An 18,307-nucleotide genomic window follows, 5' to 3' on the forward strand; every position below is an offset into this window, starting at 1 on the left:
TTTAAGAGAAGATGAGTTCATCATTAATTCAGATGCACAGTTAAAATGTAAACCTTTTGTCAATTGCAAAAAGCTACTTGGGCTCATAAAAGAAATCTATACGCTAGTATTGATAATAAGCATTCTGAGTGGTCAAGGAGAATCTAAGATCACTAATTTTTTTTGAGTGGCCACAACTTGTCCCTAAAGGCATGTGAGTAGAGCTAGCCAAATCAGTCCAGCAAGGGCAGCATAGTGTCATTGATCTAGAATCGTGCTCTGCTACTATTAAAGACAGCCACTATCGAACTGTCAATAGGATCTGGATTGACGGAGAAACAGAATTGAAACATAATAGCCAATCTGTTTCAAGTTTCCAGTGGTTTCAGATCCAAAATGAAGAAAGGATGGATCAAGCAGCTCATGATAAAATGCTATATTAACACTGGGGATCATCCACCAATTAACTAGCACTTGTATAGAGCGTCACCAGCAGAACAAAGGACAATCAAGGAGGAAGTGGAGAAGACGCTGCAGGATAATACCGCTAAAACTTCAGTGTGTTCTTGGTCCTCTCCAGTGGTCCTCATGAAGGAGGAAAGCACATGGCTTTTCTTCATCGACTACTGATGACTGAACAAAATCATCTCTACTGCCGCTCACTGATACCTCGACTGCTCGAAAGGAGCAAAGTATCTCTCAGGCCTGGAAATGTAGACAGGCTGCTGGCAAAAATACAGGGTGAAAGGCTGGCAGGCGAAAAAAGACTGCCTTCGTGATTCCTGACAGCCTCTACATCTACATCTACATCTACATGACTACTCTGCAATTCATATTTAAGTGCTTGGCAGAGGGTTCATCGAACCACAATCATACTATCTCTCTACTATTCCACTCCCGAACAGCGAGCGGGAAAAACGAACACCTAAACCTTTCTGTTCGAGCTCTGATTTCTCTTATTTTATTTTGATGATCATTGCTACCTATGTAGGTTGGGCTCAACAAAATATTTTCGCATTCGGAAGAGAAAGTTGGTGACTGAAATTTCGTAAAAAGGTCTCGCCGCGACAAAAAACGTCTATGCTGTAATGACTTCCATCCCAACTCATGTATCATATCTGCCACACTCTCTCCCCTATAACGTAATAATACAAAACGAGCTGCCCTTTTTTGCACCCTTTCGATGTCCTCCGTCAATCCTACTTGGTAAGGATCCCACACCGCGCAGCAATATTCTAACAGAGGACGAACGAGTGTAGTGTAAGCTGTCTCTTTAGTGGACTTGTTGCATCTTCTAAGTGTTCTGCCAATGAAACGCAACCTTTGGCTCGCCTTCCTGACAATATTATCTATGTGGTCCTTCCAACTGAAGTTGTTCGTAATTTTAACACCCAGGTACTTAGTTGAATTGACAGCCTTGAGAATTGTACTATTTATCGAGTAATCGAATTCCAACGGATTTCTTTTTGGAACTCATGTGGATCATCTCACACTTTTCGTTATTTAGCATCAACTGCCACCTGACACACCATACAGCAATCTTTTCTAAATCGCTTTGCAACTGATACTGGTCTTCGGATGATCTTACTAGACGGTAAATTACAGCATCATCTGCGAACAGTCTAAGAGAACTGCTCAGATTGTCACCCAGAGTTCAAATCGCAGCCACCTTTGAAAGATGGTGGACAACATGCTTCGGCACTGTAAATGGGTGGCATGTCTTTGCTATACAGATGACAGACTTTTTTTTTTTTTTTTTTTTTTTTTTTTTAAGATATTTGAGGGTTATCTAAGATGACTGAAAACTATGTTGAAATGTGTCAGACTGCAGGTGTCTGTGTGAATCTGAAAAAGTGCCTCTTCATTGCCCAAGAAATAAAAAATTGTGGGGCATCTAGTGAATGGAAGTTGAGTCTGTCTGGATCCAGAGAAAATGTGAGCAGCCACAGCTTTTCCAACTCCTCAGCACATTCCTGATTTGAGAGATTTTCTTGGAATGTTCTCATACTACGGCTGATTCATAAAAGACTATGGTGCCAAGGCAAAAATTACTGCAGGGAGATGCAAAATTTTCCTGGAACGAGGCACAAGAAAGATCATTCTTGTCATTAAGGAGGCATAACATCTTCTCCAGTTCTGAGACATAACTTCACACCAAATGTAGCAATTTTAGAACAGGGAGTTCTGTTGTGTCATCTAGTGAGATGGACACTGAGACTTTGGGAGTAAAGCGTCAAAATGGTGTACAAAGCACAAACACAAGGACACTGACTGCCTGTCAAGGAATTCTATGGCGGAGCACAGCAGCATGTACAAAACCTCAGTCATTGCTGCATTAAATGACATTGCTGCTGAGCACAGGGAAGATCAAGCAGCCTTGACAAAGGATAACCAACCAAAGGAGATTTCCAATTAATAAAAGGAATGTTGTATAAGAGCAACTATGAGCTGATGGAGCAGAAATGGCTGCTCTTCATCTCGTCTGCAGTCAGCAATCCTCAAGTATTTTCATGATGGCTCAACACCTGGTCACCTGGGATTCATGAAGACTCTAGAATTGGATACAGGTATCACTGGCCATGTCTCTACTGATCCATTAGACACAATGTGAGCCAATGTAAGGGATGTAAACGATGGAAGCATGTGCTGCAGTTACTTCTGGGGCATCTGGTATCAATCACATTTGCAGTAGTGCCATTCCATTGAACTGTAATCGACCTTTTTGGAGGTTCCTGAAGTTGACAAATGGGGAGTCAATGGACAGTAGCCTACACTGACTACCTCACCTACTATGCCATCATCAGAGCCGTGTTGTCTGTCAAACCTCCAGAAATTGCAAGATTCCTTGTAGAAGAAATCATTTTGAAGCACAGAGTAGCCTGCGTGATAATCTCTGATTGTGGAAAAGTTTTTCATTCAAGACTAGTATCAGAGGTAATTTCACATTGCTGCATCACCCACAGGATGAAAACTGCCTGCCATCCACAGGCAAGGCTTCACAGAACTCATTAACACATTGCCATATATGCTCCTGATGTACGTTGATGTCAAACAGAAGGACAGATGCAGTACTGCCCATCTGATCTTCGCATAGGACACAGTGAAGCAAGACAGTACAGGCTTCACACCATTCTTACACCTCTCTTCAATCTCTACAGTTGAGAAAACAAAATGATGGATACATTGTTCCCTTTTAAACCAGATGATACTCAGGATGATTACATGAAACGCTCATCATCAGGATCAAAGAAGCGAGGCAGTTAGCTCACGTGTGGACCATGGATGCCCAGGAGAAGACTGTGATCATTACAATGCCTAGCACTGGTCAGTGAGACCAGAAGACTTGATATGGAGTTTTACACACGTGTGGAAAATGGGAATGTCAGAAAATGTAAGTGTTACTTTGGCCCAGTTGTATCCTTCATTGCTTGTTGACATGACATATGAAGTCGAGGATTATGACCCTTCATCAATAAGACGAAAGCACAGAGACATGGTCCATGTCCTTTGTACAAAACCCTACAACAGTCGAGAGCAACTGTGCCAACTACAAAGTCATGGGTCCAGTATTCTAACCCAGTTGGTTCTAGAAATTTTTGTCACTTATTATTGCTTTAACCTTTGGCTAATTAAGCCAGTTCAAAGATTGTAGGAAAATAAAGTATATATCATCTCCAATAGGACCATTCCTAGTAAAGCACTGTGGTGTTAAAACAAACCTTTGGGTTGACGATAGCTTAACTTTATGTAAAGAATATTGCCGACAGAAATGACTTGTGAAAAATTATCAAAATTTTCATTCATCTTTTTTTCAGGTTTCCTGACCATGAGCTGGCTGTGGGTGAGATAGCAAAGAAACTTGGTTTTGGGCATGTATCTCTGTCACACCAGGTTATGCCCATGGTCCGTATTGTGCCACGTGGCTTCACTGCCTGTGCAGATGCATACCTCACACCACACATTCAGCGTTATGTACAGGGCTTTGCTTCTGGATTCAAAGATAATCTCAAAGGAGTCAATGTGCTATTTATGCAGAGTGATGGTGGTCTTACTCCCATGGATGTGTAAGTACTGTCGGTCACTAGCTTATGACTGACTAAATATTCTGCTACCATTATAGGCTGCACTTGAATACCAACTCAAGGATAGTGGAAACGGCATTATTAATAAGTCTTTTTACTCTTAGAGTAATGAATACACAAAAGTAAGATGTTGAAAGATGTGTACTACAAACTTGCTACACTGCATTCTTGAAATTCCCATTCATTCCACCTTGCACTCCTATCAAACATGATAATGCGTAGGAAACCATATTTTTACGTGTAAAATTTGTTCAAAAAGTAATTGGAATTTTTTTTGGAAAGAATATTGTTTATTTGCCTTTATCAATTTTATCCCTTTAAAAAATAGTCCCCATTAGATATTAAACCCTTATGCCAGAACTTTTCCAATCTCTGAAACACTTCTGGAACTTTAACATTGCCGTAGCTTTTAACATTCTCTGTGATGCATTTTTAATCCCATCTATTTGTAAAATTAGTCCTTTACAGTTTTCTTTAGTTTTGGAAACAGAAAGTGCCACAGGCCGTGTGTGGTGAGTATGGAGGTTGAAACATCATCACAGTTTTATTATTGGCCAAAAATTCATGAATTAGCAATGAAGTTTAAGCAGCTGCAGTATTGTGCTGCAAAAGCCCGGAATTATATTGTAATTGGGTAGATAAAAAATCTACTCAGCCATCGGCTGCAGAACACACACACATAAAAGGAGGTTATAATTAGGCAAGCTTCAGAATCCAGTGGCTCCTTCCAGTGGAAGAGCTGAAAGGGAAGGAAGAGGGCTGAAGGAAAAGGACTGGAGAGGTCTAGGAAAAGTCACCCAGAACTGCAGGTCATGTTTTTCATCACAACCCCTGGCAGTTCTTTTTCCGGTTGCTTTATGCATACGGTGTGTAACTTATAAGTATTACTCCTTATTGATCATTTGACATTGTGGCAAAAACCCATGGTGCACTATGCTGTTGAAACTACAGAATGCAATGAGCATAACTTTCACATTTGACCACGCACTTATTGGTCTTGGCCTTGGTGACCCAGAATGCTTCAACTAGGACAGCTGACTTAATTTCGTTGTCAGACTTGTAAATCTACGTTTCAGCAGCAATGTATTTCAGTAGTTTCACATTTTTATTGAGTTCATAAGCAACTCTTGAGCAACTTGCATTCAACAGTTTTTGCTCAGAATCCAGCAATTTTGAAACAGATTTTGCTGTCACGTGTTTCATACCCAAGAGATGCGAAAAAAATTTACTGAAATGAACATCAAATCACAATCAGAGTCTGATTATGTTGGCTTATCAACTGGCTCATTTCAATTATTTGTTTCACTTTTACCTGATTCAATTCGTTGATGATGTGCGGCAGTGTTGAGGGTGCTTATTGTCACCAGTATCCTCACAGCCTTCTTTGAAATATTTATACCACTCATAAGCCCATGTTTTACTGATAACAGACTCACCAAAAGCAATATTTTCTATTTATAAAACTTCTCTGCACCTCATGTTGTTCTTATAGCAGAATTTAATACAAATTCTCCAGTCCATTTTTACACAAAACAACCACTGATACAACCAAAACACATGTAACATTTTTGACAGATGACAGCAGACTAAATATTTGATTTGACTTACACTGTACAGGTACTTTTCAGACATATTATCAAAGCAACAATTACAAAACCACACAAACTGTACTAATAAAGCGCACAAAATTATAAAATTCCTGTAACTTTTTGAGCACACCTCATAAATGTCAGTAGAAGCAGACATTGCCCTTGGTAAAAGAAATCAGGATTCAAATATATTGGGGCTTTAATTGGTGAACTCTTATTGAATTATCATCCAATTTGTGGCATAGTGTTGATGCAACATTGTGACAAGTTTCCTACCGTTAGCTCCAAAACATGGAGAAAACTCATCAAAACATAGTGACAACATGACGTACGACTTGGCTGATAACCAGAGAAGATTTCATTACAGATTGGAACAGATGACTCAGACATACAGTTAATAAAAATACTTGCTATCTAAAGTTCCAGAAGCACTGGTTGATGTAATCTAGGGATGAACATCATGTTTCATGGGGGATGAGGAATCTAAGTTGGAAATGAAGAAGTGCTATAGTATTCACTGAGAAGAGGTGATGACTGCTTGCAAAGGAAGTACAACTACACTCCACTGTATTCTTAAAATATTATGTGTGTGTGTGTGTGTGTGTGTGTGTGTGTGTGTGTGTGTGTGTGTGTGTGTGTGTGTAACATGTTCTGATGCAGAAACTTGTTGATTTACTTCAGCGAACAAGAGTACAATGAGAACTAAAAGCATTGTGCATAATGTTTCAGATTCAATGGCTCCCGAGCAATACTTTCTGGCCCAGCAGGTGGGGTGGTTGGATATGCTGTCACAACATATGGAAGAGAAACTAACTTGCCAGTCATTGGGTTTGATATGGGTGGAACATCCACTGATGTTAGCAGATTTGATGGGGAATATGAGCATGTATTTGAATCAACTACAGCGGGAGTCACAATACAGGCACCTCAGGTATGCTGTCTATAATACCCAAATAAAAAAAGGAGTTATTTTGATGTATTAGGAATATATTTGCCAACTCCACTTTAAAGTCAATAATACAGGGATACTATAAATGATCGATTCACTTTCAGAGCTCTATATTTTCCATAGTATTACATGTTCAAATAAGATTGATGCAAAAATAGGACTGTAAACTCACCAAATTTGCATTTTGCACTTGAAAAATGCTCTAAGAGTGCTGCTCTGGTTGTGCGACATGCACTCCAGTGGTTGTAAAGTTCATTTCATAGCTTATGGAGCAACATCCTGTCAGTTGTCATAACAGTGTCACTGTGCACTCTCTGAGCACCTCTAGTGTTTTGGCAGTGGGGTGTATAAACAGTCCTTAATGTACTTCCCGGGGAAAAGTCACAAGCCATTTGGTCAGGCGACCTGGGGGACCCAAGGGAACAGAACGATGTGCAACAATGCTCCACAGACGGAGTGCCCGGTCTTGTTGGGTTATAAAATTCTTGGAATCGGCAGTTATTTTCCATAATTCCTTCTAAATGGACCCAACAATATTGTAATAAAAACCCACATCCTTTCATCTTTCCCTCTCCTTCCCTCTTTCCTGAAGAAGCAACCATCGGTTGCGAAAGCTAGTAATTCTGTGTGTGTGTGTGTGTGTGTGTGTGTGTGTGTGTGTGTGTGTGTGTGTGTGTGTTTTGTTCATTGTGCCTGTCTGCCGGCGCTTTCCCGCTTGGTAAGTCTTGGAATCTTTGTTTTTAATAATTTTTCCCATGTGGAAGTTTCTTTCTATTTTATTTACATCAACAATATTGTAACAAATAAATGCCTTGCATGTTCCAACACCCACAAACTCTTTTCTTGCTGTGTCACCATTTTGTCAAGGCACTGCACTTGCATTACCAACTGGCGGCAGAATGAAAACTTGGTGAGTTTACAGTTCTATTCACGCATCAGTCATATTTGTATATGGCAGCCAACAGCTCCACAAATACTGACTTGGCATTACAACTGTCATGACTCCAACAACTGTCTTCAATACACTCTTGCTTGTCGTTGCTCCAGAATAACAATCTATAATAACAGTTTCACTATTAGCTTTTAATTCTTCTGTTAAGTTGTAATGAAAAATTACATTTCTTTTTTGCACGATTTCTTGAAGCCTGTAGCTTCAATTCTCTTTATCTCCTGTTGTTGTTGTTGTTGTTGTGGTCTTCAGTCCTGAGACTGGTTTGATGCAGCTCTCCATCCTACTCTATCCTGTGCAAGCTTCTTCATTTCCCAGTACCTACTGCAACCAACATCCTTCTGAATTTGTTTAGTGTATTCATCTCTTGGTCTCCTTCTTCGATTTTTACCCTCCACGCTGCCCTCCAATACTAAATTGGTGATCCCTCGATGTCTCGGAACATGTCCTACCAACTGATCCCTTCTTCTAGTCAAGTTGTGCCACGAGCTCCTCTTCTCCCCAATTCTTCTCAATACCTCCTCATTAGTTATGTGATCAACCCATCTAATCTTCAGCATTCTTCTGTAACACCACATTTCCAAAACTTCTACTCCCTTTTTGTCTAAAGTATTTATCGTCCACGTTTCACTTCCATACATGGCTACACACCTTACAAATACTTCCAGAAAAGACTTCCTGACACTTAAATCGATACTCGATGTTAACAAATTTCTCTTCTTAAGAAACGCTTTCCTTGCCATTGCCAGTCAACATTTCATATCCTCTCTACTTCGACCGTCATCAGTTATTTTGCTCCCCAAATAGCAAAACTCCTTTACTACTTTAAGTGTCTCATTTCCTAATCTAATTCCCTCAGCATCACCTGAGTTAACTTGACTACATTCCATTATGCTCATTTTGCTTTTGTTGATGTTCATCTTATATCCTCCTTTCAAGACACTGTCCATTTTGTTCAACTGCTCTTCCAAGTCCTTTGCTTTCTCTGACAGAATTACAATGTCATCGGCGAACCTCAAAGTTTTAATTTCTTCTCCATGCATTTTAATACCTACTCCAAACTTTCTTTTTGTTTCCTTTATTGCTTGCTCAATATACAGATTGAATAACATCGGGGAGAGGCTACAACCCTGTCTCACTCACTTCCCAACCTCTGCTTCCCTTTCATGTCCATCGAATCATATAACTGCCATCTGGTTTCTGTACAAATTGTAAATAGCCCATTGCTCTCTGTATTTTACCCCTGCCACCTTCAGAATTTGAAAGAGAGTATTCCAATCAACATTGTTATCTCCTGTATGATTGTACAATTTTGGCCTTAGGCCATTTTAAAGTATCTAAAATGGAAGTTTCACACATTGGATACATTAGTGACACTTGTGATTTTGGTGTAGGAACAAGTCGTATCTGTGAATATACTAGTCACATTATAACGTGCTATGGATGATTTTGTAGTAACAGATTGTCATATACGTCGCTGCTCCTATGATGACACGTTATGCTTGTAAATTAGTTAGAGACGTTTACGCTATTTTAGGAGCATGTTACGTTCGAGCAGTTGTTGCAAAGCTCTTATATATAACATACTTAACACCAGGAAGATAATTATTTTACAGAAATTTGCTACTTAACCTGCTGCATATGCTTTTGTTCTCAGTTATATTTAATTATCGTTCATAATTAGTGTAAATATGACTGTATGTAATTTCTTTAAGGTAACTTGTAAATATTTGTTCTGTTATTGTAGGAGCATGCCATTTTTGAATAGTTGGTACAAAGATCTTATATATCACATTTATCTTAGTATTTTAATGAAATAGTGCTGAGAACCACAAGACCCTAGTAAAAACTGCTTTATGGCTGCATGATGTTTTGCATTACAGTCATATCTATTAATGAGTGTAACGATAGTTTTACATTCTGTGTTTCTGTAACGCTTCATCGTCGAACTGGTAGAAAGTTGTCTAGGAATTTCCCATTTAGCAGGTTTTTTTTTTAATCTCTGTCTGACTGATCTTTAAGATGTATGTAGATTTCAATTTCTTCCATTACATCCATGATTTTTCCTTTCTGTAACTTGCATAATATTTGAAGTGATCCATCTACAAAGGGCGTTCAAAATGTTCTGCACAGTCGTCTTTATTATTTTTTTTTTAATTTTTTGCAGGAGGCGAATGAAATTTTTTGTGAACATACTTGGAACATTGAGCTATACATTGAGCCTACTTAATGTAGCCTCCATCAGCTGTGATGCATCTGGCCCAACGTTTTTTCCATGATGTAAATGCACTTTGGTACAATTCTGGGGATTGACTTTTACACCATCACTTGACACAGGAAATAAGTTATTTCTGACTATCAAATGTTTTACCGTGCAGGTGGGCCTTCAGATGACCAAAGAGGTAAAAACTAGATGGAGCCAAGTCTGGACTGTAGAGAGGATGAGGAAAAATTTTCCAACCATTTTCCTGATTTTCTCCTGTATCATAAGGGCTGTATGGGATTTGGCATTGTCTTGGTGTAGTCTGATGTGCTTACCCTGAAACTATCGTCTGTAGGTCTTGATGGCATGTTGAAGTTTGTCCAGTGGCAAGCAGTAATGGTCCCGGTTGATTGTGGAACCAGGTTCCAAAAAGTCAATGAAAATGGCACCACACTGATCCCCGAAGAAGCCTGCTGTTTGTGAAAGTCTTGGTTTCTTCTTCCGAGGGAAACCTGGATGATGCCACTCCATGGATTGGGTTTTACTCTCGGGTTCAGATAAAAACAGCCATGTTTCATCCTGGGTAATGATGCCATAGAAAAAAAACCTCTTTCCATTCTTCACTAAAGGTCTTATGAGACACTCGCACACATTCTTCCTCATCGTTGTCATTTCTGTTGTCAATAATGTAGGCACCCAGCGTGCACAGATTTTTCATACCGTAGTGACTGTACCAGTGATACCACACTACCCAATGACAAATGAGTCATTTCAGCAAGCTATCGTGTCATCACACATCTTTCATTTTGGATGATTTTTATCAATGGTCACGTTATTCACATCACGCACTGCTGTCTATGATCCACTGCATTGTGGATTGTCCAGTAGAGAGAAATCACGTTCTTTAAACCTCTGCAACCACTGCTGGATACTGCTGTAATCCACTGTGTCCTCCCCATAAACAGGAAACAACTTCCTGTGAATCGATGTGGCAGAGTCATCGCCAGTCTTGAAGAGGTACTGCATCATTGACCACTGTCGCAACCTGACATCTACGTCACAGTCCATTATAGCTCACCTGTAAATAAAAGAAAATACTTGTATATACCAACTTATAGCTAAATGTCACAAGTATGCTAAAAAAATTAAAAAAATTATTCTCCTCCTGCAAAAAATAAGAAAAGTTAGACAACTGTGCGAAACTTTTTGAATGCCCTTTGTATGTTAGGGATTTTGTGGTTGGTGTCTTTTAAGTGTGCAGCAAATGTGGATGAGTTATTGTTACTTATTGTCACGTGTTCTTTGAATCGTGTATTAACTTTTCTTCCTGTTTGTCCAATATAAAATTTTGGCGTTCTTCACAGTTAATTTAGTAGATTCTTGATTGTAAAAATGGTTCTGATTTATGTGGTATGTGTCTCAACAATTGGTTTAGATTGTTAGTGGTTTTGTAACTGGTGTATAATTTTGTATCCTTGAAACATCAAGTAATTTTGTCAGAAATAATACCAAGATATGGCCATGCATCAAAATCACAGGTGTCACTAATGTATCCAATGTATGAAACTTTTATTTTAGGTACTTGAAAATGGCCTAGAGCCAAAATTATACAATCGTACAGGAAATAAAGAGAATGGTGGCTGAAGGCTTCAAGAAATCATGCAAAAAATTCATCGCAGCTGCAGACCCTATCACACTGAAAATTAGAAAAATTACATATTAACAAGGACTTACGTGTGACAATAGGTTGTAAAATAATGAAGCAAATTTTTGACACTGTTTGTTTTCTTATGCAATTTCTTTTTATGCAACATCTGGCGAGGTATTATTTTGAACAACTGCTTTTAAAATGTGCAGATTCATGCTGAAGTGCTTAATTATTTTTATTGCTAACATTTACAGAGGTTGCAATGCTAAAGATACATTATTTGATACAGCCAGCTACATGATAAACCATGTTAAAGATTATTATCTACTGAGCTATTTGCAATTTGAATAACTGGTCATAACATTACAAAGTATTTTTGTAGAGCTTTGTATTTGATAATTTTGTGTGTTTCATAAAAAAACTGCACAGTACTTGAGTAAATTACCATAGCCTTGGATTTTTGTTAGGAAATCCTAAATGTTTAGCAGTCTTTTCATTGTGTCTCTCTGCAACTTGGTGCCTTCTCTCTGTGGTGAGTAGCTGTCTATCCTATCCTGGACTTTCCCTTGTGTGAAAGGAAAAATTCTTAGCTCTGGAAAGAAAAACTGGAAGGAGCACTGCAGGAGTACTGAACCCAAAACAGAAGTCTGGGAATCATAACATACCTCCATTAATAAAGTCAGTTGTCTTCCACTTTGTCTTTTGAATCAGTGAACAGATTTACTACCAGCATTGAGTGACAAGTGTTTATCTTCAGAGAGTATTTCTAATATTCATGAGCTACCTCAACAATGTTAAACTTGTATCGTGCATTGAAAATAAACAGATATATATATATCACACAATTATTATCAGACATGATGTTTATGGTTTGTATCAAACATGATGTTTATGGTTTGCGACTACCTGCAGATGATGTGTATGGACACAGAGGGGTCAGTCATTTGAGAACTGTCATGAAAAGCAGGAAATGCCGGGCACAAATACTGCTGAATATCCATCAGCACAAATAAGTGTAATGTAACTGGCAAAACTAGATGGAAAAGACCCACCATTGTTTGACTAAACTGTTGGCATTGATAAGAAGAGTTGGTAAAAACTATAAAGTATCTAAGAAAACGCACATACACACTCACACAAGCAGAACTCGGACACACATGGCTACTATTTACTATCCCTCAGGTCCGATTGTGGGTTGTGCCTGCATCTGATGTGAGCAGCAATCTGCAGTGACTGGTGGGGGCAAGGAGTTGGCATGGTGTGTGGAGGGGGAGGGATAGCAGGTTATGGGTGGGGAAGATGTTGTACTGCTGTGGGAGCTAGCAGGGGTGGTGAGGCAGGATAGGCCTACTAGGTGTAGAGTTGGGTGGCTGTGCTGGGAGATGGGGGAGGGGATGGGAGAGAAAAAGACTAGTAGGTGCATTGGTGGAACAGAAGAGGTGGGTAGTGCTAGAATGGAAACAGGGAAGGGAGATGAGAAGAGTAACTAGCGAAGGTTGATGCCAGGGGTATTATAAGAATAAAGGATATGTAAGGAGAGTTCCCACCTGCACAATTTAAAAAAGCTGGTGTTGGGAGGAAGGATCCATATTGTGCAGGTTGTGAAGCAATTATTATAGTGGAGCACATCATATTGGGCAGCATGTTTAGCAAGTAGGTGGTCAAAGTGTCTCTTTGCCAGAGTTTGGTGGTTGTCATTCATGTGGACAGACAACTTTTTGGTTGGCAAGCCCATGTAAAAGCAACACAGTGGCTACAGCATAGTTTGTAGATCATGGGACTCCTTTCACAGGTAATCCTGCCTTTGAGGGCACAAGAGATAACTGTGACAAGACTAAAGTAGGTTGTAGTGGGAGGAAGTATGGTGTATGAGGCATCAGGCAGGGGTTTGGAGCAGGGGTGGAGTAGGGATGGACAAGGGTATTGTGTAAGTTCGAGTGGTAGTAGCATACTACTGTCGGACAGTTGTGGAAGACAATGGATAGGATTATTTCTCATTTCAGGGGATGAGAAGAGGTAGTCAAACACTAGGCAAGAATGAGATTCAGTTGCTCCAGTCTTGGGTGGTACTGAGTCAAGGGAGAGTGCTCCTTTGTGGCCAGACAGTAGGCATGTGGGAGGAGGTGGTAGGTGACTGGAGAGACAACGCACGGGAGATATGTTTCTGGATGAGGCTGGAGGATACTTTCAGTCTGTCAAGGCCTCAGTGAGAGCTTTGGCGTATTGGAGAGGGAGATGATAACCATGGGTGGCTAGGCTGTGTGAAAGGGACTTCTTACGGTGGAATGGGTCACAGCTGTCAAAGTAGAGGTATTGTTGTTGGTTGGTAGGTTTTATGTGGATGGAAGTATTAAACCAGCCAGATTTTAGGTGGAGGTCAATATGGGGAAGGCGGCTTGTTGGATCAAGGAGTATCGAGTGACGCAAATGGGGGCGATGATGTTGAGGTTCTAGAGGAAAGTGGATGGGGTATACTCATCCTTGGTCCAGATCATGAAGACGTCATAAGTGATTCTGAACCAAGTGAGGATTTTGACTTGTAATATGGTGTTGAGTTTTAAGACCAATACGTATTTGTAGTAGACAAAGATCCATCGTCACCAAGAGGTTGCATGCACATGTTTGAATTTCTAAAATTCAGTCTAGAATTTAATTCTGTGTAGACTGAAGTACAAAAACCAATATGGTAAATTCTCTAATGTTTCTTTTTGTTAACACTTAAGTAAAATTATCAAATGGATTCAGTCTTCCACCAAAACAGTGCTGAGAGATTAATTTGTCTTAGTGTTTTTGTGAAACTTAAATCTGAAGCATAAGATAACCATACAATGTAATTGTTTATTAACCTATAATTCATGTCTTACTAACATGTATTTCCATTACAATATCATTGAAGCATGGATCCTTTTCTTACCTAATATTCTGATTATAACAGGCTGGACGTAGACTGTGGAGATGTTGAGTCGCAGACAGAACAACAAAAGTGAGCTTTTTGCCAAAATGCCTTCTTCTGAATTAGACACACACACACACACACACACACACACACACACACACACACACACACACACACACACACACCTTTTTGCTGTGCTGGTCTGCAACTCGACGTCTTCACTATATGATGATTAGCAGTCTATCCTTTTCATAACATTGCCATTATTACATCATGGATTTTCCATTGTTTGAAAATGTAACTGTAATTAATACATTGTTCTTTAAAGTACAGTTAAACCTGTACTATGTCACTGACTTCGACCAAATATCAATAATGATAGCTTGGTCAAGATACAGCTCTACCAACACAATGTGACAATAATCTAGTAATTCATGTACATTCGCTCTCTACATCATTATTTCACAAGATCTTCCCATATTAACAATGCTATCATCCATTTCAAACCAGCTTTGAGAATTATTGGAACCTGGTGAACAATATTTTACTGCTGGTGAACAATATTTTACTGGTAGGGGAATCGAGGAACTACAAAATTTCTTGGTTGTCACACTGTCTGTAGTTGTCTTATCATCCCTGCAAGCTAGCTCCTGACTATGTCTGTACTCTGGGACATAGATGATTAGTACCTACTCTGACCTTGAGAGCACCCAAAGCATAACTGCAACTGCCCGTAAGCCCATGTTAATCCTTTTTGGAACAAAAACAAATGAATGGTTAGTGCTACTGTCATTTTTAGCAATTAATATATTATTAAGGACGGCCACCAGTTCATCTTCTAGTGGTCAGCTGCCTCATGCTGCAACTTCCTTACTGCTCAAGGTGCTCTTGGGCTGTAAGCAATTGATACATGATTTTGCTGCAGCACTCATTGTTGAAATACATGTTGTAGAGCGAAATGAATATCATGTATCATTATAACTGTTTGCTTATATGTTAAATGCCCTTTTTTATGACAGTGTACACTCAGGTGCTGAGCCGACAACGTTACTGCGACACCAAATATTATCAAGTGTTTTGACCTGTCACACAGTGTATTTTTTCTTTTTGTGTATTAGACCGGTAAATCAGAGAATGTTCTGCAAAAGTACTGAGTGAATAGCCTTTCTGTAGTATGTTTACAAATCGATATTCAGTTAAACTAAAGAATTATTTACATATCTTGCCTTGCTGATAATCTTTTCTGCACATTGGTTCAATATGAGTGTGTTGATCCAAGCAAAATGAAGTACAGGTAGCTAATGTGATTTTGCATTACTTGTTTTCTTTTGTCACAGTGTGTTCAATAATGTAGAAATAACGAAATTTAAAAAAAAGTAATTAATGAATTTTGATGCTGTAACAGTATGTTGAGTCCTGGTTAGTTTGTTTGTGTTAATGTTTTACAGGAGAATATGTGTAGGTATCTGTTCATCAGTTTCATGTTGTTAAGGATTGGACTACAGTGAACACATTCTGACTAATCGGAAAATGTCTCTCTCTTTACCTAACTTTGTGATCCACATGTCCATTTTCATGAACTCCAGACTATTGGTAGTAAAAAATTTTGTCAAATCCTGTGCACTGGACAGTTTATCTGATTCTTAGTGCCAGTACTTTCTTGAGTGTTTGTGGACACAGCATTGCACTTGCTACGAAACTGTGAGGCATGGGTTCTTTTTCCATGATGGGCAATTTTAATTTGCAATTAATTAATATTTTGTCATGTTGTCATGATTTATAGCAATATTTAAATGAATCATTCTTTTGTATTTTCGATAAATACTTATACTTCTATTTTACTTCATATCACTATACTGCAAGTAATACATTTGATTGTACTTTACATTGTGATGTAATGAATAAGTTTGGGCAACATACACTACGTAAATGAGGAAGGAAAGTTTTAACTATCTCTCACTTTGTGAATTATTACAGAGATTAGAAATTTGTGCCCATCTTAGTTTTAAGTGATAGAATGCAGCATAAGACTACTGGATTACTTCATGTAGCCTTGTGTAAAGGGGTGTGAGGTATCAGCTTAATGAAAGGGACAGTGAAAATTTTTTAATGTTTCTATATTATTACAAGAGTACAGCACTGCCTCTTGACGTGGCCAACTTACATGGACAATCTTAATGTTTCAGCTCGATGTAAACACTGTTGCTGCTGGCGGTGGCTCGATGCTTTTTTTCCGCTCAGGAATGTTTGTGGTGGGTCCTGAATCTGCTGGTGCACACCCAGGCCCTGTCTGCTATCGAAAGGGAGGACCATTGGCTGTCACTGATGCCAATCTGTGTCTTGGAAGGATCCTACCCGAGTACTTCCCAAAAATATTTGGGCCTACAGAGAATGAACCCCTGGATAAAAAAGCGACTATTTCTGAGTTTGAAAAACTCACAGCTGAGGTAATTACTTCATTTTACATTATATAGTTGCAGATATTTCAGTTTTTGGAAATAAAATTCTGTTACACCACTATTTTGTATGTTTGAAAGCAATGTCCAATGTGAGAATCTATAAAAACCATTTGACTTTTGTTTCATACATTTTTCCAAGCCCAATATATTTTATCACCCAGTTCAACATTGCTAAATAAGTAGTCATTTTTTCATGGGCTGTAACAATACAGAAGGAAAGAAAAAATCATAACAGGCCATTTACAACTCTTCTTTCCCCTCAAGAATCTCCCAGCTTTCTCTTGCTTCCAAATCAAAAAGAGAGAATTCACTCATCCATTGTCTTTCTTAAAAGTTGATTTTAATATTATGTAAGGCGGAAAGGAAAGTTTATCAAATTGGTCCTCAAAACAGATTTATCTGCAAACTGGCACACTGTGAAAAAGCACTGTAGAATTTGTAATATTATAGATCAAATTAATTGATATAATCCTAAACTACATTGGAAAATTTAATAAGTAACAAGCAACTTAAAATACATGACGAGTGTAAGTGACACACGAATTAAACTTTGTACACAGGATTATATATGGGGCTGTTCAAATTTCTCTAGAATTTATCATTAGATTATAAAGCTACAGTTGATGTAATTTTTACTCAACATTTTGTTTGCATCTAGTTTTTCTATAAGTAACAGTAGGTATGCTGCCTACCATTATTGCTCATTGTATGCTACCATATTTCAGTGTCTTTCGAGATTTATGTGGTCATATTTAGTTAATAACTGTAATTTAGCCATTTGAAGCATTAAATTAATCAGTGTGTACAGGCTCTATTTATAAGGTGATTCACTGGCTCTCCTGTCAGACAGTTGGTTGATGCCATGATTACTTGATTGTGTAAAACATTAAAGTGTTGCCTTAATTTTGTTGTTGTATCTAGTGTAGTATCCAATATACCAACATAAAAAAGCAATCACAAGAAAACTGTCATGTAGCATGGATTGCAGCTGGGGAGGAAAGGCAGGGAACAGTGCCTCTGAAACAAGCAGCTTAGTCACCCTGATACGGGCTGCTTCAAAATTGGTTGAAATGTCTGTTTCAATTATGGGTGTATCTCCAAAATGATGTGGACTAATACCAAAAATATGTAGAAACTTACATCATGTGTTCACTTTGTGATTTTCTGTTCATGTCGTGCCTAATATTGATCCATTTTTGTGGCATATGTGTCCTGCTATAGGTTCTTGAACACTGTTCACGCAAGGCTGCCAGCAAGTTTTTCCTTTCAGTATTATTCGTAGGAGAGCTGCTTGTGGTGTTAATAGATTCAAAATATGTAGTGTAACACCTGGTGTCAAATGTCTCTGGTTTTGTACATGAAACACATTATTGTTAAATGGGGTACTATTCCAAGAAACAAGGCATTTCAAAAACTACAATTCCTTCACTAAGCCTCATGTTCAGTATTTCAGTTGTGTGTTGGACCCTTATTAGTCTTATCTGAGTGCAGATCTAGAGTATGTAGCAAAAAAAGAGAAATTTTTGTTCAAAGACAATTTGATTGGTGTATTA

At 38.7% G+C, this 18,307-nt stretch overlaps 1 protein-coding gene across 1 annotated transcript in view; it reads left to right on the forward strand.

The window, feature by feature from the left end:
- LOC126278089 (5-oxoprolinase) overlaps positions 1 to 18,307 on the forward strand; it is a 154,025-nt gene that overhangs the window by 49,387 nt on the left and 86,331 nt on the right. Inside the window, exons 4-6 of the mRNA XM_049977931.1 lie at positions 3,795 to 4,043; positions 6,380 to 6,581; positions 16,482 to 16,742. Of these exons, the coding sequence (XP_049833888.1) occupies positions 3,795 to 4,043; positions 6,380 to 6,581; positions 16,482 to 16,742 (712 nt within the window). The remainder of the gene's footprint in view (positions 1 to 3,794; positions 4,044 to 6,379; positions 6,582 to 16,481; positions 16,743 to 18,307) is intronic.

Source organism: Schistocerca gregaria, chromosome 6, assembly GCF_023897955.1.
Source record: "Schistocerca gregaria isolate iqSchGreg1 chromosome 6, iqSchGreg1.2, whole genome shotgun sequence".
Taxonomy (NCBI): domain Eukaryota; kingdom Metazoa; phylum Arthropoda; class Insecta; order Orthoptera; family Acrididae; genus Schistocerca; species Schistocerca gregaria.